The following is a 24187-nucleotide window of genomic DNA, read 5'->3' as shown; positions in this document are numbered from 1 at the left end:
GTGATACAAAACACAAAAACCATGCCCTGAGGAAGCTTATATTCTGGCAGTAGGAGGCATTCAGTAAATGAGAAAACCAAGAGGAAAGGCTAATGGGGAATGCCCAAACAGGCAGTATTCAATTCTGACCAGGGAAGTACACCTTGCTGATAAGATGACATCCGAGCAAAGATCTGAAAGAGGTAAGGAAGAGAAACACATGGACATTTGGGGGTAAAGAAATAAGCCATATGGACATTTGGGAGAAATTTGTTCCGGGCAGAGGGATTGGACAGTGCAAACTCCTTATGGCTGAGCAAGTCTGGCATGGTCAGGAAACAGCGAGAAGGCCCTTGAGTCTACAGCGAAGGGGGAGAATTGCTGCAGGTGAGGTTAGAAAGCGGGTAGGGTAAAGGCTGGCAGGTAGGTGGGGCCTAAGGCCACTGTAATGAGTTCCACAACTGGGAAGCTATTTGAGGGTGCAGAGTCATATTTTTAAAGCATCACTCCAGCTGCTCTTCTGAAGAGACTCTGGCAGGGATTGGGGGGGGGGGGAGTAGGTCACAAGTGTGGAAAGGGGAAGACCATTTCTGAGAATAACTGCACTAATCTGCGTGAGGATAATGGGAGCACCAGCAATACCAGCACAGGCAGTGAGAAGAGGCCAATGACTCTGGATGTATTTGAAGGTAGAGCCAATAAACTCGGGTTTTGGCCTAAATAACGGAAGGCTGACGTTATCATAAGATGATTTCATGATTCACAGCAAACATTTTCCTTTTTTCTGTTGTTTTGGTATATTTTCTTCCTGGTATTCCAATCAAAACACAAATTGTATTAAAAGCAAGAAACTTTAAAATCTCAATCCTATTTTTATTGGTTCTTCATGATGATTCTTTGTAGTAGACTGCAAGAATGCAGAGTTTTCCTCTCCTAGCAAGAGATGTCTATTTCTCTATTTGCATCAGAGAGGCACGGAGTTTGTTCTGGTCAATGTGACATTAACAAACGTGAAGCAAGCACGAGTTTGAAAAACCTTATGCACCAGCTAAGCTTGGAACCCTATGGCCAACATCGAAAGGAGCTCAAGATAGCCTGCAAGCATGGAGTGCCCTGGTCAACAGTGTGCCAACCAAAAGACACGTAAATGAGGCCATCTACCACCAGCCGATGTGAGAGGCATGTGCAAGCCTAAACCAGAACTGCCCAAGAAACCCAGAAAATTGTAAGCAAAATGACTGGTTGTTTTGTTACGGCACTTAGCTTTGGGATGGTTTGTAATGCAATCTGTTATGCAGCACAAACTCACTGATACACTCTTCAACAACTACATTTTTTTCTAAAAGGACAGAAAGAGCAAAAGGGGAAAGAGGGAGGGACAGAGGAGCTTTCAAATGGGGTTTTTTGGTTTAAGGCTTTTTCTTTTTCTTTTTTTTTTTTTAAGATTTTATTTATTTATTCGACAGAGATATAGACAGCCAGCGAGAGAGGGAACACAAGCAGGGGGAGTGGGAGAGGAAGAAGCAGAAGAGCCTGATGTGGGGCTTGATCCCATAACGCCGGGATCACGCCCTGAGCCCAAGGCAGACGCCCAACTGCTGTGCCACCCAGGCGCCCCATGGTTTAAGGCTTTTTCTTAAAAAAGGGATTCTAATACCTTTCTTTGCTATTTTGATTACCCATAATATCACACTTTTTTCCTCCACACACCTGTGAAAAAAGTTAAGTGGAGCAAAACTAGGAAACAAGATAAAAGTCAGATTGTTTCGTATTTGAATTTTCTACCAATTCGGAAAAAAATTAAGCTCAAGATTTAGGTCAATTTATAACTCACAGGAGAAAAAAATGAGCAATTCATTGAAAAACAAAAAACAAAACCCCTTGTTGGCATCCTTGGGCACGGGCCCGTATTTGATTGATGACCGTCTAGAAGCTGGAGCATTCTGTCAGACTCTGAGCCATCTGGTCTGTGTCCGAGACCACCACAGCGCCTCGCACCACGTTCTTTCCCCTCCATGCCTGACGTCTGCCTTAGGTTCTGCAGAAGCGGTCAGGACACCCATACATTCCTCTCTGCATCCTCTTCTGTATACCTGACCCTACATCAGCCCACATCCCCCACCATCGTGCACCATCAGTTATCTCCGTTTAGTCAGCCTGCAAACAGTAAATGCAGCCTGTAAAGCCCTCCCCTGACCACGCTACGCCTTGAGTTACAGTCCCCTGTCTTCACCATCACACTTTCTAAAAGGGTATTCTTGTGTGTAGCCTCCAGTCTCACCCCCACTCACTCCATCTCTCTGCTGGCTTAGGATCCCCCCACTCACCTAGATTTTTCTTTCAGTGCTCAGTGACAAGCTCCTTGATGCACTACCACTTCCTAATCCAGCTGCCCCACAACTTTTGCATTCTTAAACGTTGCCGACATTTCATTCCTTGAAATTCACTCTTCTCTGGCTTTCTGTGACAAACTGCTTTCCTGGCATCGAAGCCCCTTCCCAGCTCCACACACTGCTCCTTTATCTGCCCAATAAAAGAAGCAGTTACCCCAAATCCTTAACTGTCACTCTCTCTATGAAGAACACATCCCTTGGCAACAGCATGATTGCACCTCTCTTCTCCCACGCTCCCATTCCTACATTTTTACTGCCCAGCCAGAACCCACATCTGGGGTGTCCCACGGGCACCAAAACTCAGACTGCCAAAGCTGCACTCATCCTCCTACCTCCCGAACCTGGCTCCCCTCCAGAGTTCCCACAACTGTTGTGGCAGTTTATGAACCAGACTCAACATTGTGAAAGCATATATGCGTCCCTATGCCCACGGCAGCATTACTAAAATAGCTCAGATATGGAAGCAGCCCAAGTGTCCATCAACAGAAGAAGAAGTGGTACATACGTACGAGGGTATATTACTCCATACCATAAAAAAGTACGAGATCTTGATATTTATAACAGCATGGAAGTACCTAGACGGTATTATGCTAAGCGAAATAAGTCAGAGAAAGACAAGTGCTGTTATGATTTCACTCACATGTGTAATCTAAAAAAAACAAAACAAGTGAATAAGCAAGCAAACAAAAAGCAGAATCAAACCTATAAATACAGAGAACGAACTGATGGTTGTAAGAAGGAAGGGGGTAGAGGGATGGGTGAAATGGGTGACGGGGAGTGTAGTACAGGCTTCCAGTTATGGAATGAACGAGTCACGGGGACGAAAGGCACAGCATATTGAATACAGTCAGTGCTACTGTAATAGTGCTGTACGGTGACAGATGGCAGCTACGCTTGTGATGAGCCAATCACTACGTTGTACATCGGAAACTAACGTGATACTGTGTGTCAACTCTACTCAAGTAAAAGAAAGATTTTTTTATAAATAAGACTGAGGTAGAAATAAGTGTGCTAACATGTAAGGATTTCCAAAATAGACTACATAAAACATATAAGAAGGTGATGACGGCAGCTAATATTTACTGAGCACATATTATGTGCCATACTCTGTCCTGAAATCCCAGGATACATGTTAACCTGTTTGAGGCTGACAGGAGAAAGCTGAGTCAGAGAGAGGTGAAGTCACTTGACCAAGGAGCAACAGCTGGGAGAACAGCGCCAGGATCCAAACCCAGTCTAGCTCCCCAGGCTACACTATCCTGTCGCCTAAATACAGAACAGACTGTGCAGAGTGACATTATTGGCTTGATTTTTCAAGGAATATTTTACACAGGTATATAAGAGATAAAAATCACATCTCTTCAAGTTACACTGAGCCAGAGATCAAGTCTCCCTCAGGTCTTTCCATTAAGAAACACAATATAAAGTACAAATGGGGCCCTAATTTGGTCGGTTCCTGAAACTGAGCCAACCACTGGCTCCTCTTTGCAATCATGATATAGATAAATTAATATGACCCTGACCAATCAACATTTTCCTGTGCTCATTCTTTTCTGGCAACTGGCAGATCTATCTCCACATTTTGTCAAAATCAGGGGTACTTATTTTTTTAAGACAAAGAGAAACTGTGTGCACACCGGGGAGGGGGGCGGTGGAGAGCAGGAGCAGAGGGAGACTGAGAGAGAGAATCTTATGCAGGAGCCCAGCACAGAGCCCATGCGGGGCTCAATCTCACAATCCTGAGATCATGACCTGAGCCGAAATCAAGAGTCAGACGCTTAACCAACTGAGCCACCCAGCCATCCCAGGGGTACTCTCTAATATATCTGCTTCTTGCCTCTTCCTGAAATTTGGGGAAACACAGCAAGTCCACCTCCATACTGTTACAAGCTTGGGCTGCTGTGTGGGTCCCGCTACATGGCCCCACAGCAGTCTAGCTTTCCTGTCCCATGGCCTGCAGTGTTCCCAGCCTGTCTTCTCATCACTGCTTGCTGCCACAATAAGGACAGACACGGGCCACATGTGCCCACCTTCTGCAAAACCTGCTTCTGCCACGGCTTCCACAGCTACTCATTTTGCTTCTCCAGCACCACTTCTTTCTCTTACCTCTTCCCTTTTCTGTCTCCAGTCACTGCTAAGAATTGGGGCAAAGGATCACACTTTTTATAAAGTAAGCCAAAAGAAAAGAAACGCTTTACAAAGAAAGGTCCTGAAGTTCAACTCAGGTCACTCCCTTGCTCGTCCTCCCCCTGGGGCTCCCCATCTCACCTTAGTTAGAGGAAAATCCCAAATCCTCAATGAGACCTACAAGCCCCACCTGGTCCTACCCTTTCCTCTCCCACCCACAACTCCTCCAACTCTACTGACTTCCATTAGATTCTCAAGCCTATTTATGACTCAGAGCCTTTGCACTTACTGTTCCCTCTGTTTGGAACACTACTCCCATAAATAATCACCAAGCTATTCCCTGCTTAACCCGATCTTGACTCTAACCCCTTTTCAGAGAGGCCTTCCCTGACCCTGCTGCCTAGACCAGCGTACACATACCCCATCAAGCTTCATTTTTCTATAATCATTACCTGAAATTATACATTTACTTGTTATTTATTGTCCATCTGCCCGAATGAATGAAAAGCTCATTAAACTGGAGGTTTATCTGGCACACAGCAAACCCTCAGTATCTACCTGTGGAATGACTTAAAAAAATGTATACTAACACAGATAGAATTCAAAGAGTGGTAAATCCATTTATTACAAGGAAAACCCTTACTCCCCTCAAATTAGATAAATCCTCAAATATAACTCCCACAGTCTTAAGTAGAACTTATAAAACGTCATGTAAAGTTTTCTCAATGCCCGAGGATTATCAACACAAAAGTCAATGCCCTTGTGATATATACATGGGCATGAGCAGAGATATGAGCAGTACTATTTTGTGTGGGAATGTATCAGAATGCCTTTCCAGAACTACTTTCTCAGGAATATACGAGCCAGAATGAGATTCCGTTTCTAGGAACGGGGCAAATGATATCCAGGCCGGCCAAGCAGAGTACCCCATCTCCCACGGGAATGGGCCCATGACCCAAGTAAAGCCAATCAGCATGGTCTCAGGACCTGGGGCCCTAGAGGAGCCACACTCTTCTCAAGGGTCACTAGCTTTCAGGGACCATCTCTCCTGCACCTGGAAGAGTCAGCCTGAGAACGAAGGAAAACCATAGAAAGGAAACAAATGGACATAGAACCAAGAGTGGAAGGAGTATTTTTCACCAAGAGGGAGGTCAAAAAAGAGAGTGGAGGTGAGAATGGGTGAGTGTCCTGGACTCCACTTACATCCCTATCAACAGTCATATGTACTTAAAGCCAAATGTTCCCCTACAGTAGTTGTGTGTATCATTAAATCTCCCCCTTTTAAGTTAGTTTGAGTTTCTGCCACTTGCAACCAAGAGTCCTCACTCATATAAATATGCTCAACATATACAGCTGACCCTTGAACAATGCAAGGATTGGGGCTGTCTACTCCCTCCATGCAACTTTTGACTCCCCCAAAACTTAACTCATAACAGCCTACTGTTGACCAGAAGCCTCACCAATAACATAAACAATTAACACATATTTTGTATGTATGTAATATGCACATGATATGCTGTATTCTTACAATAAAGTAAGCTAGAGAAAAGAAAAGGTTATTAAGAAAATCATAAGGAAGATAAAATACATTTACAGTCCTGTACTGTTATTATAAAAAAAAAAATCCACATAGAAGTAGACCCATGCATTTCAAACCTGTTGTTCAAGGGTCTATTGTACTATCACCCTGGTGGAGCAGAATGATTTTTAGGGGGAAAAAAAAAAAACCTCAGCTGGTTAAAAACACACAGAGCTGCTTGCCAGGGGCTGGAGGGAGGAGGGAATGAGAGACTGCTTAATGGGTACAAGGTTTTCTGTTGGAGTGATAAAACTGCTCTGGAACTAAACAGAGGTGTGGTGATTACACAGCACTGCAAATGTTCTAAATGCCACTGAATTGTTCACTTGAAAATTATTAATTTTATAGTATGTGAAATTTACCTCAATAAACAAAATTTTAAACGTGAAAACAATGCTGCAATGCATTTCTTAATCGCCTTTAAGTAAACCTATCATCATTTCCTACAAAAGGAAATTAAGTCAAATGATATGTACATTTTTTAAGACCATTGGCACATACCAACAAATTACTTTCCAGAGAGATCATACCAAATCAGAATCCTATCAAAGGTGTATTGGAAAGCAAATACGGATAACCGGGAGGAATCATTAAGGGAAGAAACATACACAACAGCAACTTTGCTAAAATCATCGGTAAATACTTTTTTATTTGTAAGTTTATATATCCTAGATAACTGAGTGACATTTAAAACATTGGTTCTTGTCATTTCTTCATTTGTGACATATATATGTATACTTTAAACATCTGTTCTAATTTCTCTTATTAATATGTAGGAGCTCTCTATGTACTGAGGTTATAACTACATCCTCTCCTATAAATTTCAAATTTTTTTCCAGTTCATTATTTACTTACTTCGGTTAAAATGATGTCTGTTTCTGTACATATTTATTTAAGGAGCAGGAACAGAGGAATGGAACCATTCTTTCCAAAACAAATAGCTGCAATCTGACACACACACACACACACACACGAGGTGATATTTTACTTCTACCCCGAAGTTCAGCAGAAGTTCTACTACATCAGCCGAACTAACCCAAACACATCCTTATCTTACCAGATATGAAGTCCATGGAAAATAGAGGTCTACACTGTTTGTTCCAGAAATATGACCAGACATAAATAAAACACGTTAATCCCTTTAAAAAGTTGTAACGAAGCAACATAGGTCATCTGTTCCCCTCTCTTCCATGCTGTCTTAAAAATACTAAAAAAGATCTCATTGAAAGAATTTTTACTACTTATAACCAGTCCTTTTGGGGGGACAGTGATTCACTTTTGGTTTCTGTATATTTAAAATTTTACAATAGTGTCTCTGCAATTTTGTTTCCATAAAAGAAGCCTCACCCAAGGCTATCCTTACCCACAGCCCTCTGGTCCGTCTGCCCCTCTCCCCGGACCTCTTTTTCCAACCTCTTCTCCATTTTGTCCACACAAATAGTCCTTTCTCACAGCTGTTCCCCTTGGGATCAGAGGGTGGGTCTGATAATGAGTGCACGTACACAAGGGAGAAGGTTAGGGGGCTCCTTCAAGAGGCCTTAATTCCCGGTCTCAAATCACTACTTTAATGACGGGAACATCTGGCTTGTGAAAACAATCTTTGGTGCAGGAAAGCTTTTAGAAATTTTTCAAAACATCAGGTGGCTGCTACTCCCCCACAGACTTACACCCGTCTATTTGGAAATCACATTTTGGGTTTGTTTGCTTTTTTAATAGTTATTTATTCTAGACTTGGATTGCAAGTTCTGGCATCCCCAACACTGTGTATAGCCCCTGGCACCTATTCTGTCTGGATAAAAAATAACTGCTAAATGAACAAGGGAACTCTGGAGCCAGCTGCCTGGGTTCAAGTCCTGACTCTGTCACTTACCAGCTGCATAACATTGAACAAGATTCTTATCCTCTCTGTGTCTCATCTGTAAAATGAGGATAATAATATTACCGATCCCATTTGGGAGGATTACATGAGTTAATTCATGTAAAAGTATTTCTGGCAGTGTTTGGCACCTGGAGAGTGCTGATTAAATGCTAATTACTACGATTACAAATAAGGAAGTATGTTACCAAAAGGAATCAAGATGAACAAGAAGCTCTTCATGTTCTCAGTGTATTTATCAACTAGTAGGTGATATCCTGCAGACACAAAGCCAAAGGCCATCAACGCCAAATGCAAAGTTCCAAATGCTGTGGGAATTCTGAGGAAATATCATTTCAGGGCGGAGGGATAGATCGAGTTTATGTGGAAGATGGAGTGTGCTCGTGCTGTCTCCTGGAAGGGTTTTAGATGGTAGGATGGGCAACACCTTCTGGGAAACGGACGGTGTGTCACTTTGGGCTCCCGGAGAAGTAGACACCAAGACAGGATTACACATGTAGGAGAATGATTGGGGGAACTGTCTGTGAAGGGAAAGGGGAGAGACCTGAGAAGGCCGGGAGAGGATTCAACCACAGTGCAGGTCTGACCCCCGGCGAAGGGGAGGGGGATAGAAGGAGAAGGTTGGGGAGGAAGAGTCTCAGACTCCAACTCAGTCCTGAGAAGGTCTTGACCACACCCATGCGGAGTCCTCAAGCCAAAGTCACCCTTCAGAGGCATGTGGCTCTTGCATGAGTGGACCACATTAGTACTCCTGCTTGCTCAGTAACTGCAAGTAACCTGAGAGAAGCCTAGCTTTGGCTAAGCTTTGCTGGTGAATCCAGAGGGCAGCAGCCGGAGCTATTAGTCAGTCACAATCCCCACAGCAGAGACCTGAGTGGCACATTCTCATGGCTCCCACGCTTGGGCACAGGCAATGTCACTAGTACCTATGTGTCCTTCAAACCATGGTTGAAGTTCAGTGAATATGTGCCATCACTTAAAATCAAACACAAGACAACATCAAAGGGCTCCTTATCTTTTAAGCTAAACAATGGTTGCAATAGCGAAATTACGTATTTACTGTTAAAAATTACAACTACTTTTAAAATATCTCTCAGATGTGGTTTCAGTTTCTAAAAAAATATAAAAGACATAAAAATGGTTATGAAAATCTCTTTTGTAAAAATCACAGTTAAAAACTTGAAATGGGCATTCAGAACTAAGTCAGAAACAAAGCCTAAGAATCTAAAAGGTAAGTCCTTTCTGAACTGGTAGCTTAAGGCAGCATATTGATCCAATGAGAATATTAGAAAACATTTTGCAAAAGCACATCTTACGTGAGGTTAAACTGCATTCAAGGCAAAAATGGAGAAGATCAAAATTACCCCTAACCACTAGAGCCACACCCAGTAGGACAGACGGTCACACAGTTGAGAGACACGAAAGAAAGAAGACCACTGAGAACACAGCACTTCCCTGGGCCCGCCTGCTGCACTCTGGGACACATGGTCACTGAGTGGAAGGCCAGACAATATGTGCACTACCTGAACTGTCCTCGTTTTATATATATACATTCCCCGGCTTCTGGCCCAGTACTGAATGCATAAGTTAAATGCATTTATGAGGGGATGCATGGCACAGGAGAGGGAACAAGACATCCTCAGTTCCTATCACCTCACCAGCAAGAAAACTGGCTCAGCAGTTGGTTGACTCTACCTCTTACCTTCGCAGAGAAAACACAAGCCATGGTGTGAGAACTCCCTCCACATCTAGGACCCCATTCTTAATTCCTCCAAGTGGCCTTAGCGGAAGCAGTGTCCCTCTTGTCAAGCCTGATCTCCTGTCCCACACTCTTGATCCCACTGAAGACCCCACCTTTCTCCATTTGTATTCCCTTTCTCTGCACTGTTTCTTCAATTTTGCTCTTTTATTAGTTCCTTCTTCTACGTATATCTACACGGAAATTTGCTCAGCTCTTAAAAAATATGAGAAGCATATCCACACATATGCACCCACCCACCCATCCTTGATCTGGGATTTCCCCCTCTCTTTCAGGCATATTAATCTGTATTCTTTCCATCCCATGACCTAGAAATAGGACTCAAGCAAACTAAAGCAAAAACAGGGAGTTACTGGCACCTGCGACCGAGACGCTCAGGGGTGGAGATGGCACAGACATGGGGAACCTCTCAGCTCACACAGTCCAGTGCGCTCGTCTCACCCTCCATCTCTCTGCCCCACTTCCCTCTGATTATGAATTCAATTTGTGGTGGGTTCCCTCTACTCTGGGGAAAGATGAACGCTGGCAGCCCGTGCTACACCCTCAGGGTTTGCAATCCAAAAGGAAGGAAGCTCTCACTTTCCCGGGACCCATGTTTCAAAATCAGGGAGTCTGACACTCTCGGGCCACTCACCAAGGGGACACGTCAGATTTGGCTCCTATTCTCTACCTACATCTTCCCGGTTCCCAACATCTACACACACCACAGGATAAAAGCCATTGTACACGTAACTCCGTGGTGGCCACACCATGACCTTCACACAAGTTCCTCTCTCTGCAGTCCCTTCATCCCCAACTTGTCCACTGGGAAAACCCCGTATTCGTCATTCCAAACCCACCTCGGACCTCATCTCCCTCAGGAAGAAGCACTGGCGGCTCTCCAAGAGGCCTCTCTGCTGTGCCTCCTCTGCACTGTGCGTGTGGCCACCTCTACGGTTTCACCCGCTCCACCGAGGCACTAACACCTTCATGGGAAATGTAGTTGCTTCTGTGTCTACCTCTCCTATTAAACCAGAGGTCCTGGGCTTCTGCCTTATTCATCTCTGAACACACAGCCCTCCTGAGCAAACAGACAGACAGACACACACGCACTCACTCATACACTCTTGAAAAAAATGTCTGTGGAACTGAAACTTTTTTAAAATCCAAAGACAGCATAGTTGTCTACCACATTTACAGATTACTAATTTTACAGTACAATAACATATTCCTCCTTTAAAGCATAATTTAAAAACTTAAATTGAATCAATTTGCTATTTTGATAGTCAATTTTTTAAATAAACAATTCTCTACAGTTTTATCTATGGAAAGATCAGTACTCTAAACAGCCAGTAAAAGTATTTATGCCCAACTGCAAGTAAAGCACTTACAAACAAAATAAAAATACAAATTACAAAAGTTTACGCCAAAATATTCTGGGCCGATCAATTAGCTGTTTTCCCAGAATAAAAGGAGCAAGTCAACCATTTTCAGTTGTCCCAAACAAACCATCTGAGCTCGACTGGACTTTTATCCTAGGTTCACCCTTCTCTCTTCAAAACTCCAGACATCCCCGAGCCCTCGAGGCAGGGATTGGTGTATGTGTGATACACATATCTGTGTCCAAAGTCCATCTTACATCTTAGAAGCTACAGATATAAAACGTCAGTAATTGATGAAAAATTAGCAAAGGGAGCCTTATGGCAAAATGACTTTGCTTCAAACAAGGCTGAATGAGAGAGACAAAATAAGACTGGCTGAGGAGCCTGAAATGACACCTCAGGCTCTGCTCTGGTTGTACAAGGTCCTTTGGCACTAACGTCCATGCAAATATTTTACCACCTGCTAGGCCCGCCAAGGGCACAGAGAGGCCAATGAACAGCAAAACACAAAAGGAGTCTTTTTATCTTCTGCCATGCTGAAATCGAATATAGCCTCAAGTCTCCCTAGAAGAATCTAGTAAGACAGACCAGGAAGAGAGCAGCACAAGTCAAAGCAACATTTTTGGGAGACATGCAAAAACTCTAGGGCTTTTGGTCACATATTAACATTCACTGTGGTGGGTAAATATATTTTCTGATATATAAATATACTTTTGAGTCAGATAACTAGCAGAGGCATAACATGGGCTTTATAATCAGGAATCCCAGCTCTGCCACTTACCGACTGGGTGCTCACAGCCAAGTAGTTACGCTCACTGGGCCTCAGTTTCTCATCTACAGGTTGAGGGTAGGAACACGACCTGCATCAGAGGGAAGATTTGATGGAACCATGATGACAATAAACAACCATACCACAGCTTTCTATCCTTTTATTAAGTTCCACACCCCATGTCCAACAACCTCCTAGACATGTCCACTTGGATCTTGCCCTTTTCTGAAACTCAACACCCCTAACACCAAATTCACCTTCCCCTATCATTAGCCAGGATCTCCTCCTAACTCCTCTGGCCCTCTCCCTGACACTCCCGTTCTCCAAAATGCCTACCGCCAATTATCAAATTACACGAATCTGTTTATTGCCACTCGGACTACAGTGGAAACGGTCGTCTCAATCCTTGCTGCTGGCAGGCTCATTGGGAGCAACACTTAGGAAAGAGCACAGTGAATCAAGTCAGGAACACGTTCAAACCCAGCCATTTGACTTCATTGGACTCTGTCCTAAGGAAATAACACAAAATATAGAAAAAGCTGCTTCCCAAGATGTTTTGAGTGGTATTCATATATTCATATTTTCTCTGATATATTCATATCAGAGAAAAAAGTACAAAAGAAAGAGAGAAAGGAAGGAAACAATTTAACAATCCAGGAAAGGGTAAGCTAACTTACGGTACACAATTTCGACAAATGTTTGTAGTTAATAAAAATGAGAGGGGAAAAAAATGAGAGGAACATGCTAATAATAAAATAAGTTTAAATGGCAACATTTAAAATTGTAAGTGAACTTGTCCCTACCTAATGCAACAGATGCTTTAAAGGAAATATACCAAAATGTTCCATTTTACTCTGTCAATATATAGAGAGTATTTGTGAAAAACTGTTCTCTCTTCTGTGTCTCCAAATATTTGGCCCAAGCCCAATGTCACTTGATTTGCCTGGACTATGGCCTCTTATCCCAGATCTCTTCTGCTTCAGACTGATCACTCCTTGCCTGGCTTCTACAAACCTCTTTCATTATTTCACTTAGGCAACCACTAGCTCCTGCTGCATTGGTCCTTTGAAATCGCACCCCCCCTCCATTCATGCAGCATCTTAGTTCAGACCTTTGTCATTCGTCTCTTCCCTTGCTGCCAGCAGTGTCACCTGTCCCGTCACCCCCCAATCCAATTTCCTGGCCTTGCTAACAGGCAGGCAGCTCTCAAATCTTATCATTTGACCTACTAAGAGTTCTTCAAGCGGGCCCTCTCACCTGCAAGGTAAGATACAAGCTTCCAACTCAGACAAACGAGACCTTTTCTGATCTGGCCCCCAAACTGCCTCAGCTTCTGCCCGTCCGGCCACCACTCCTCTCCCCCCACCAAGATCCCCCAGTCCAACTCATTCTCCTGTCCCTACCCCTGGCCTACATAGCACTCTAGTCACGCATCTGACACTGTGAACACCCTCGGGGCAAGAATTCTCGCACCGCATCTCATGACCAACATCACCTTGTGACTCCCTCACTGGACTGGAGGAGGAGCAGCCTGGTGTTCCTCACCTTTCTACATTGTTGCCACGTGTATTTCCACTACCAGCTCCCATCTCCCCTTGCCTGAACTGTCTTCCTGCTGCCCCTCCCAAATTCTAACTTTGCTCTGTCCAGTGTGCAGCCACTAGCCACATATAGATACTGAGCTCTTAAAAAGCAGCTAGTTTGAAATGAGACGTGCTATAAGTGTACAAAGCACACTGGATTTCAAAGACTTGGCATGAAAAACAGACCGTAAGATATATTAATATCCTGTATTGATTACCTGTTAATATGATTACAGATTAGATCTGCAGGATTAAATAAAATGTATTATTAAAATTAATTTCACCGGTTTCTTTTTACTTTTTTAAATAAAAGTCACACATGTGGCTCAGTAGTCTAGCCATCCTTCAGGGACCAGCACGAGTAAAACTCCTTCAAGACGCCCTTCTGTTTGTGCCATTCTTAATGATCTTTTTTGACCCCTTGAAACCCTATAATGGAGTCCAACATATAAGCCACTATCTAATTACATACCATACTATATGCTTACTCTTACATCAATTCTTCTTGCTACATCAATACCATTTCTATATGGGGATTTGTAGTGGGTACCCAACTTTTAATTAAGCATGTAATCTTTGCTGGAGCAAGATAGCAATGCACAGAATTTTTTTTTTTGGTTTCTGGTTTGTTTTATTTACTCATTTACTCTTCCATTGATGATTTCAACCATGCAGGGAGAAATGGAAGTCTGGGGACCTAATAGCTCTTTGTTCTACCTGCAATTAACACAATACATATAGGCCATTTAGTCCGTAGCTTGGCCCCATGTAAGGTCTGTCTGTGCCTCAGTCTCCCCCCTTGTCAAATAAAGTTAATAATTTCAGGCCAATCTACAATATGTAGCCAGATTAAAGTAGCTAAGCAAGTTCTAAATGGAGCCATGACCATGAATGTGTGTCTCTCAGCCGATTGTCTTAAACACAGACTAATTTCTATAGAGAGAGAACAAATTCAAAGCAATTATCAAAATATAAAGGGTGGTGTGGGAAAGTACCTATCAAAATACTTGTCCTAGCCTATTAATGATGGGATGCAAGTAATGGCAGAGGAAACTTTACATGCCTGCTGAAAGCTGAAGTAGTTCATACATCATACTTGGAATAACCTTTACAAGGTAGACATTACCAGACCCATTTGACAGAGTAAAGAAACTGAGGTTCAAAGACAGGCTAAGTAACCAGCCAAAGTGATGCAGCCACAGGCTGCAAATCCAGATCAATGGTATCATCTTTGTATGTAAAAAAGAACATCTTTATTATCGCTTGAAGACGAAACAGGTGAAAAGCAAGAGTATTACATAAATATGCAAATAAAAATACAACAATAATGTCCATTCATTTCCTTCAAATAGTTTTCTTGATCTTAGCTAATTCCTGTCTTTCAGATCAGGAGGCCATTTTTTCTACGTAGACTTTTAAGTAGCAAATAAATAGTGTATATTACGTGTCAGGAACTAGGACCTTAACGAACTGTTTTTCTTTAAAGTCTTTACACCACAGTTGTTAGCGTAAGTTTACATTAGACATGACTAGAATTCCTCGACACATTGACAAAAACGTAGTCCCTACGGATAAAGATTGCAAAAATAAAGTACACTGGGTCATTCCATAAACAAATGCATCTACAAAAAACAACCTAATATCAAAGAACCTCTCTATGGTACAAAACTGAAGTCATAATGAGCTCAACGAAATGAAAAAAGAAAGTTCCTCAAAATAAGATACTGCACCTTAAAGTGAAACCACAATTACAGAGCCTTGAAAATGAACTATTTTCTCAGAATGGTAACAATGTAACAATCTCTGAGAAGCCAAACTGATCTAGGTTTAATTGATTCTGCCTTTACAAAATGGAGCGAACTTAATCCTGCAGACCAAGAACAAAAGTTCGAATTCTCTAGCACAGAAAAAGTCCCAGAGCATCAAATGCTTTAAAATACTGTTCAACTTTCCTTTATCAAAAATGTCCCTGCAGTAGGTGTTAATCAGTCACTACTAAGAACTCTGCACAACGCAACCTGTGTGTGCATGAGATTTTACTACAGGGAGGAGACACTTCAGTTTACCAAGGACACCACGCTTCACTTTCAAAAGTCTTGAAAACTAAAACTAATCCCTCTTAACAGTAAGTAATTAATTTACATTTCATTCCAAACTGAACAAGATAGTGTAACTCTCAAGGAATCCCAGACTGTGAATAACTTGGCAAAACCAGGTGTGTGTGTGTGTGTGTGTGTGTGTGTGTGTGTGTGTGTGTGTGAGCTTCTCAGAGGTACTTCGCAGGGTATAAATAGAAATAATTGGCAACTTTCAATCTCATGAGCAAGATCTTTATTTAAAATTCTCACATATAAAATGAATTCTTTTATGTCATATTTCTTCAAGTGACAGACACATTAAGACTATGTGTCCTAAATCGGGTGCTTTTTCCTCATTTTAAGAATAAAAAAGACATCTAGAGAAACAAGGTGTCCTTTTCTCAGCCCCTCAAAACACTACAGACAGCACAGGTGTTTGGTCCTTCACAAAAGTTAAGACTAAGTAGGGAAGAAAATAGAAAACAAAACACAGCCCAGCAAGGCAGCTAGAGATCACATGCAGCAGGTGACGGGAAGCCTCGTGGACACTTCACAGCCACAAGGATGAGCTTCATCTCAGGTCAACAGCGGGCCCCCCTGGGCTCCACAGAACCTCCACCCCGCAGTCCATAAAAACGAAAGAAGGCAAATAACTATCACTGCCATCCTGGCAATAAAGCAGCAGCCGCCTCCTTGAACCCAGGAAAGCCACCCCTTCCTCCGACAGGAGGAGCCCACGTCACACCAAGGACACGAAGAAACCCAAGCAGCCAGACCCAAAATAAAAATAAAAATAAAAAGAGGAGCATAGGAAGAGAGATGACAGCTAAATTAAATTTATCCTGGGAGCGCTCCGAGGCTCAGTGTATTTGAAGACTCCGACGAAAAGTAAAAATAAAATTTAAGGACAGGGGGCCCACAAAAGAGATGACAGTTCAATTAAGTCTGTGCTGGGAACACTTGGAGACTCAGTCACTTAGGGCGTCAGAGTCAAAAATTAAAGTTAAAAAACGAGAGGGGAGGTGACAGTTCAGTGTGTGTGTGTGTGTGCGTGTGTGTGTGTGTGTGTGTGTGTGTGTGTGTGTGAAGCACCTGGAGTGCAGGATTTGGTGGGGAGGGGAGAGAGTCAAGGCTCGGCCGGCCTCGAGGTGACCCGGCGTGAATCCGGGGTAAGTTTACACTCTGGGCGACAGGGCAGAGCCCCAGGGCCAGAGTGCCCGCTGTCGGGGAACAATGCTGGGCCGGGAAAGTAGGGTCTCACGCCACCCCCACCGCACCCCACCCCCATACCGTCCGCATCCCAGGCCCGACCCTCGTCTGCCCACGTCCGGGCAGGTGCCCCCGAGCCCGGCGCCCCACAGCGCTCCTCACCCAGCAGCGCCCGCAGGTGCTTCTAACGCGTCAGCACGTCCTTCTTGGGGTCCAGCACCTTCTGGGGGGACTTCACATCTCCGTGGCTCCTTCAGGAGAACATCCCGCTGTGGGGAACCCGGCCCCGCCGGCGGGGCAGGAGGCGCTTGCCCCGCGGGAATCACTACATGCGGACTGGGTCAGCGCGTGTCCCGCGGGCCATTCGCCATTCTCCGCGGGGCAGCCGCCACAGCCTCTGCAACTGCCGCCACAGCCGCTGCAACCGCCGCCGCCGCTTCAACTGTGTCTCCACGAAGGAGGGGCGGGCCCAGTACGGCAAAGGGCAGGGCAGGAAGGCGGTGTCGGCGCGGAATCGACAGCCCCGCCCCGCGGGAGGTGCCGGCTGGCCCTTCGGGTGCGGCGCACGAGCACGCGATTTAGTTCCGCCTCCCGAGGGCGCTCTTGGCGCGCCGAGTAGGCACCGCGAATCAGAGGCTGGGACCATGAACACTCTGTACTACAAGTCCCAGGATGCACTGCGACAGAGCCCTCCAATCAGGTTGGCGAGTCTTAGGCACGATGGGAGTCAATGGGCTTGGTCTGAACACGTACTTCCTCCTCACCCCACTGTGTGCCGCAAGGCCCTTAGGGAAATGTAGTTCTCCAGGGAGCAAGACGCGGTGACTTACCTTTCCAGTGTCCCCCAAGCCACTGGATGGCATCTGCCCAGTCCCCCCACCACCCACCACCACCCCCACCCCTGAAGAGGTCCAGTGCTCCCAAAGCTTCACTCCTTGGGCCATACTTCCCACCGAGTTTCCTCTAGTGCCACGTGAAGCAGAACATCTCAGTAAGAAAATTTCAAGGCTTTTAAAATGAAAACTTTTTTTCCTTTTGACTTCTAGATTCACACCAAGGAGGGAAGTCCCTTTGACCACGCTAAAACCAGAGGTCCAATTTCACCCTAAAATAAATGGGTTTGGCGTCAGGAAGGGCATCCCTAGACGCTGGGTGAGGAGTCCAGCCAGTCCCCTTGGTTTGTGGGGTCCAACTTCACTTGGGGTATTAGGTTCCCTTGCTCAGAGGGCTCTTCAGGATCTTGTGTCTTGCTTTGCAGGAAGTGCACGTTCTCTGTGTTATGCAAGGCCGCATAGCAATCCATTAGCTAGAACCAGAACCTAAGGGACCTGACTTTCAGACTGGTATGTTTTTTAAGGCTAGGTGCCTGTAACCTGGAGCAAAACTTTGAGATGGAAAATGGCCTGGAGATTCCTTACAAGAGATCTGTAGGATTATTTACTGGCATCCGGATCCTTTGCTGCTCCAAATTTTGACAGCATTGGAGCAAGTACTTAAGCTGGCTGTTCTGCCACCACAGCACCTTTTCCTTTTCTGCCCCAAGGCTTTCTCTAACGCTAATGGAAGCCCATATAATCTATAGCAAGTGCTGGAAGGGCAGGGAATATGGGGAAGTTCATTCTTCTAAGGGTACCCCTCCACCAAAGGGAGTAGGGCCTGTAGGTAAACATCCCAACCCCTTATCCTTTGATGGAACAACTCTGAAGCATGTCCTCAGGAGGAGTGAGTCCAGTGGCCCATAGTAATGACTCATCTGAATGGGTCATCCCAATAACGGCCCAATAACACATCCTTTGTCACTATCCCTCGCTCCAGTTTTCTGTGACCACCTTCCAAATAGACTTTGGGAAGGCTCTGCTTTCGGGATTATCCAAACCAAGGCCCCCAGTCTTCTCCCCACGGTAAATGACACCACTCTTCTGGCACCTGGTTGTTCAAGACAAATACTACGTATGATCCTTGACTTTTTTCTTTCCACCTCATATCCAATCATACCCATTGGCAACTAACCTTCTCCCTCTCTCCATGCTTGACCCCATGCTGCCCCCACCCCTTGCTTGGATTTCCAACAATAGCCTCTTCACTTCCTGACTTCAGTTTCCAGAATGATCTTTTAAGATGTTATTCATGCCACAGTGCTCTCCCACTGAAAGCTTGTTGATGGTAATAATAATCAGGGCATTTGTGAAGCATTTTCTAGGTGCTAGAATCTGTTCTGAGGCTGTCAAGTGTATTAAACTCATTTAAACCTTACAAAACCCCTGAGAGGTAGGGACCACTTTTATCATTTTGTGATTTAGAGGAAAATTGAATATATAGTTACATAGGTGTTAAACAATTTGTCACTCTCCTTAACACGTGGCCTGCTTTACACCTTCTAAGTATTCAGAGAGTTGATGGCAACTTTTTTATGTCGCTGCATTACCAGTGAAAATGATTTTGCTGTTTATGGTTTCTGTTTGATGCACTCTGAAGGGGAGAGAAAAACCACTTCAAATTTACCAATCTGAAGCAAATTAGGCAGAATCCCAGGGGGAAGATGCAAACTACAATAAGAGAATCTAACTGTATTGCAAACATGAAATAACTTCACTGAAGAGAGTCAGGGAGGGGGATCGAGGGGAAGGTGTTGCCCCAAGTAACTTTGGAAATGCACGGAGTCTATACTCCTAAAGGCAAAAGGAACCGCACCAAACCTTGTGCTCTGTTTGATCAACTTATTTCTCATAGGGGAAGAGTTAACGAGTTTGATGCTGTTATACCTGTATATGGAACAGAACAATTACGCTGATGGATGGTGATGATGGGAGCCAGTTTCTCATTGTTGGAGTGGGAATTTGCATGTGAGCAAGGGGAGGAAGCTGGAATGAGCCACGTGGTAATGGGATGGAGTTAGAGGTATCAGTAAGAACTCATGTTTAACTCAAAGTAAGTACACATGGTAACAGATAGATATGTGTGTTTATACATGTATTTCTTTGCTCTGTCAGCTTGAGACAGCCTAGAAGCAATGACACCCTCATGGCAATGAACACGCCTAGTGCCCAGATCTTGGTTTCTAATACCACCGTCCAATGAAAGGAATCAGGGCTCCTTGGAGAAATCGCTTATTTTACAACTGGGGTGGGAAATAGACCAGATGAGCCTGGAGACTTATAGTGCTATAAAATAAAAAAGCACTAAAAAATGTAACACACACGCTGATGGGGGTATGTCAAAAGACCACAGTAGCCAGCTGAAAGAGATCTCAATGGCCAAAGCTAGAACAATGTGAGCAAGAAAATAAATAAAATGGTATTAAATAAAGCAGGAGTAAAATAAAAAATAAATATCTATGAGCCCATACTGAGTATGAGCCCATACAAGTAAATGATGAATAATTAATGGGGCAGAAGAGACAAAAGTCCCAGGCAGAATTTCAAGTAGGTTATGTGGGTAGTCCAGGCTCAACATGGTGGAGCACAACTCCCTACTCCTTAAGGCTGGGCTGCACACAGTGACCTCCTTCCAAAGAGCACTGTGTGGAAAGGGGAAATAAAAGAGGAGCTTTACAGTGGAGAAACCTGACCAACACTACCTTAGCCGGGTGCTCAAAGGCAAAATCAGCAGTCATATTCATGTCGATAGTGTGTGCCCTTGCTCTGAAGTGAGGAAGATGGCTCCGTGAGCTTCCTCCTGAAAACCCATCATCCCATTTTAATGGTGAGAAAAACAGCGGACAAATCTTCATAGAGGGACATCCTGCAATATACCTGGCCAGTAACTTCTCAAAACAGAAGACACGAATAGACACTTTTCCAAAGAAGACGTCCAGATGGCTAAGAGACACATGAAAAGATGCTCAACATCACTCAGCATCAGGGAAACACAAATCAAAACCATGACGAGATACCACCTCCCACTGTCAGAATGGCTAAAATTAACAACACAGGAGACAACAGGTGTTGGCGAAGATGCAAAGAAAGGGGAACACTCTTGCCCTGTTAGTGGGAATGCAAACTGGTGCAGCAACTCTGGAGAACACTTTGGATGTTCCTCAAAAAGTTAAATATAGAACTACCCTATGATCCAGCAATTGCACTACTAGGTATTAACACAAAGGATACAAAAATACAGATTCAAAGGGGTACGTGCTCCCCGATATTTATAGCTGCATTATTAACAATAGCCAAACCATGGAGAGAGCCCAAATGTCCATCGACTGGTGAACGGATAAAGAAGAGGTGCTGTATATATACACAATGGAATACTACTCAGCCATCAGAAAAATGAAATCTTGCCATTCACAATGGCATGGCTAGAGCTAGAGTATATTACGCTAAGTGAAATAAGTCAGTCAGAGAAAAACAAATACCATATGATCTCCGTGGAATTTAAGAAAACAGATGAACATATGGGAAGGGGCTAAAGGAAAAAAGGAGAGAGGGAAACAAGCCATAAGTGACTCTTAATGATGAGATCAAACTGACAGTTGATGGAGGGGGGTGGGGGGTGGATGGGCTAGACGGGTGATGGGTATTAAAGAGGGCATTTGTCATGATAAGCACTGGGTGTTGTATGTAAGTGAAAAATCACTGAAATCTACTCCAGAAACCAATATTGCACTGTAGGGTAACTAACAACATTAAATTAAAAAATAACTACCGAAGTCATCAAAAACAAAGGAAGTCTGAAAAACCGTCACAGTCAAGAGGAGCCCAAGAAGACATAATGATCAATGTAATGTGGTCTCCTGGATGGGATCTTGGGACAGAAAAGGGATATTAGGTTAAAAATCAAGGAAATCTGAATAAACTGTTTAATAAGAATGTCAACATTAGTTCATTAATTGTAGCAAATGTTCAATTCTAGTGGAAGACGTTGATAATAGGGGAATCTGTGGTCAGGGGGCTATATTTTTACTACCTTTGCAATTTTTCTGTATATCTAAAACTGTTCTAAAAACACAAAAAGCAAATAAACAAATACAAAAACAAGGAAAAATAAAAGAGAAAGTAAATCGAGTTATACCACAGGTGCTTACATAGTACTTCGTGGAGATTTGACAATTTCTGGCTAAGCTCACATAAACCACCCGGACAGATAACTTGGATTTCGGGGGGGACAGTATTTGGATCAGAGTTATCTGGTCCCACTATCAGCAATGATCAAATTCATAGTGGAAAAGCCAAATCTGAGCCGCGATTTGCAATGGGGAGACATCTTTGATCCATTTCCCACCCCTACAAGAAGCAAAGAAACAAGAGTTCTGAAATTTCTTTCTGGAAGCTTCTCTCTAGCAATGCAAGGAAAAAAATATTGAGAGGAAGAAAATAAGTCTGTAAGCAAGCTTCTGCAGTATGACTTAGGGGAAAAGCATTTTGAGGATAACTTCTGATTCACCTTAACTAAACCCTTCAGTGCTTGAGGAAGTCACTGATGGACTTTCTTTTTCACAACCCGAAGGCCTTATTGAGGCAAAGTTCATTACTGTAGATCTGGGAAATACATTGAATTTGCCTGCTGAAGCAAGTGGCTTCCACCCCTTTGGCTTATTTGCTCTCTATAGATATGACGCGGCTGGGAAGACTCTGATCCTTCTTTGTGTCTGCAAGACCCCTCTACTATCCCAGGCAGGGTTGCTGAAGCCTCAGTGTGGCAGACAGGGGAGCTCGGGAGAAGCTGAAGCACTAATACTACCCTGATTGTTTTCACTTTCACTTAAGTATAATTAACAAAGAAATTTCTAAGATACTTAAAATGTGCCTCGTGGTGATTTGATAGATGCATACATCCTACAAGGGTTGCCACCATCTAATTAACACATCCATCAATTCCCATATTTATCTTTTTTGGGGGGGGAGTTTAGAACATTTATGTTCTGCTCAATTAGCAAATTTCAATTAAATAATACAACGTGATCCACTGTAGTCACCATATGTTACATTGGCTTCTCAGACCTTGTTTATCTTATAGCTGAAAGTTCGTACCCTTTTACCAACCTTTCCCTACCTGCCCCACCCCCCACGCCTGGATGTTTTTGAGAAAAAAATGTCAGAGTTGCTTTTAAATAAACAGTTATACAAACTTGAAAGATAATTGGTTCTACTTTCGATTTGCCTTCTCCGCCTCAATCGTTGTTGTCGATCTGGGTTTCAGTCTGGATCCAGTGTTGTCAGAGCTCCACCCACGCGTCCTCGGGCCCTTTGCATTTTCTGGCGCACCTGCTCTTGGGCTGGCTTCACCTTCCACAGCCGCCTCCTGAGCCTCTTCGGCAGGGCTGTTCCCAAACTGTGGGAACTCACTTTGCCTGCAGACAGAAAACACAAACGCCTGGGGATTTACTGCCCCTGGGGGCAGCCCTGACCTGTGACTCACTGGGGTTGGGGTGGGGTGGTCCAGGGGTGGAGACCGGGGCTGGCCACCCTGATTGGTCAACTCCAAGTGTGCCCTTCACCAGGGCTGAGCCAAAGTGGCCCTCGGTGGGATTTTCTTGACATTTTACTGGTTTAGTCTTGCTCCCTTCTCTGGTCTACTACCCCAGTTGCAGTTTTGGCCCGAATATCCTGTGCTAACGAAGCCCTGTGTTCTATCACATAGAGCAGAGCTGCTCAGCTTTGGCACTGCCGACATGCTCATGGAGCATGCTCATTCGAGCCAGGTCGTTCTTTGTTGTGTGGGGCCGTCCTGTGCATTGTGGGATGTTCAGCAGTATCCCTTGCCTCCACCTGCCGGATGCCCTAGTATCGCCCCTCCCTCTCGCGCTGTGATACAAATGTTTGCAGACATCCACAAATGTCCCCTGCTGGCAAAATCATCCCCCTGTGAGAGCCACTGGCATAGAGGTTGCTTTAGCCTGAATGTGTCGTCCCCCCCTCCACACCCATATGTTGAAACCTAACCCTCAGTTAGGAGGTGGGGCCTTTGGGAGGTGATTAGGGCAGAGTCCTCATGAATGGGATTACAGTTCTTACAAAAGAGGCCTGAGTGAGTTCCCTAGCCCTTTCCACCACCTGAGGGTACAACAGAAGTCAGAGACCCTGAAGATGCCCGCCCCCAACCATGCCAGCACCCTGATCTCAGACTCCCAGCCTCCAGAGCTGTATGCGGTATATACCAGAGAAACAATCTCAGTCCAGCAGAGGTGCCAGAGGTGGCGAGAGGTGAGGGTATAAAATAGAGGAGGGAGAATCAGCTCCAGCCTCCAGACCAGCAGCAGTTATGGGGATTATAGCTGATCTCACTGCTTCCCCTTCTGTTTTCCCAGGGGATGCCCAAAGCAGAATCCTGGACAAGCTTGTTCCCAGATGGGATGAATGTCTATTTCAGCAACTGGACTTGAGTCTCTTTCCCTGCTGCCAGAGGTCTTGATTGCTGATGGCTAATGGCTCAATCCCTCTCCAGGCGTTGCCTTGGCTGAAGGGAGCCACTTTACTCAAGGTTACACCCACCCCCTCCCTGAAGGCAGCCCATGTCCAGTGACTGGTCAATAAAG

At 44.3% G+C, this 24187-nt stretch overlaps 2 protein-coding genes across 15 annotated transcripts in view; one reads left to right on the top strand and one right to left on the bottom strand.

Moving 5' to 3' along the window:
- LOC148108137 (ral guanine nucleotide dissociation stimulator-like) overlaps positions 1-17161 on the bottom strand; it is a 56832-nt gene extending 39671 nt beyond the window's left edge. For 10 of the 14 annotated variants that reach the window (XR_015721080.1, XM_087853841.1, XM_087853843.1 and 7 more), the window contains exons 1-2: positions 16876-17161; positions 11856-11934 (exon numbers count right to left, since the gene is read on the bottom strand). The gene's annotated coding sequence lies outside the window, so the exon portion shown is untranslated. The remainder of the gene's footprint in view (positions 1-11855; positions 11935-16875) is intronic. The other 4 variants (XM_087853848.1, XM_087853847.1, XM_087853852.1 and 1 more) reach the window with 2 other exon arrangements.
- LOC148108136 (dual oxidase 1-like) overlaps positions 17043-24187 on the top strand; it is a 47310-nt gene continuing 40165 nt past the window's right edge. The window contains 1 exon segment of the mRNA XM_087853889.1: positions 17043-17413. Within this exon segment, the coding sequence (XP_087710015.1) occupies positions 17043-17413 (371 nt within the window).

Source organism: Ursus americanus, chromosome 22, assembly GCF_024610735.1.
Source record: "Ursus americanus isolate L20-20 chromosome 22, mUrsAme1.1.p, whole genome shotgun sequence".
NCBI lineage: Eukaryota > Metazoa > Chordata > Mammalia > Carnivora > Ursidae > Ursus > Ursus americanus.
This window is presented reverse-complemented; position numbering and strand designations above follow the sequence as displayed.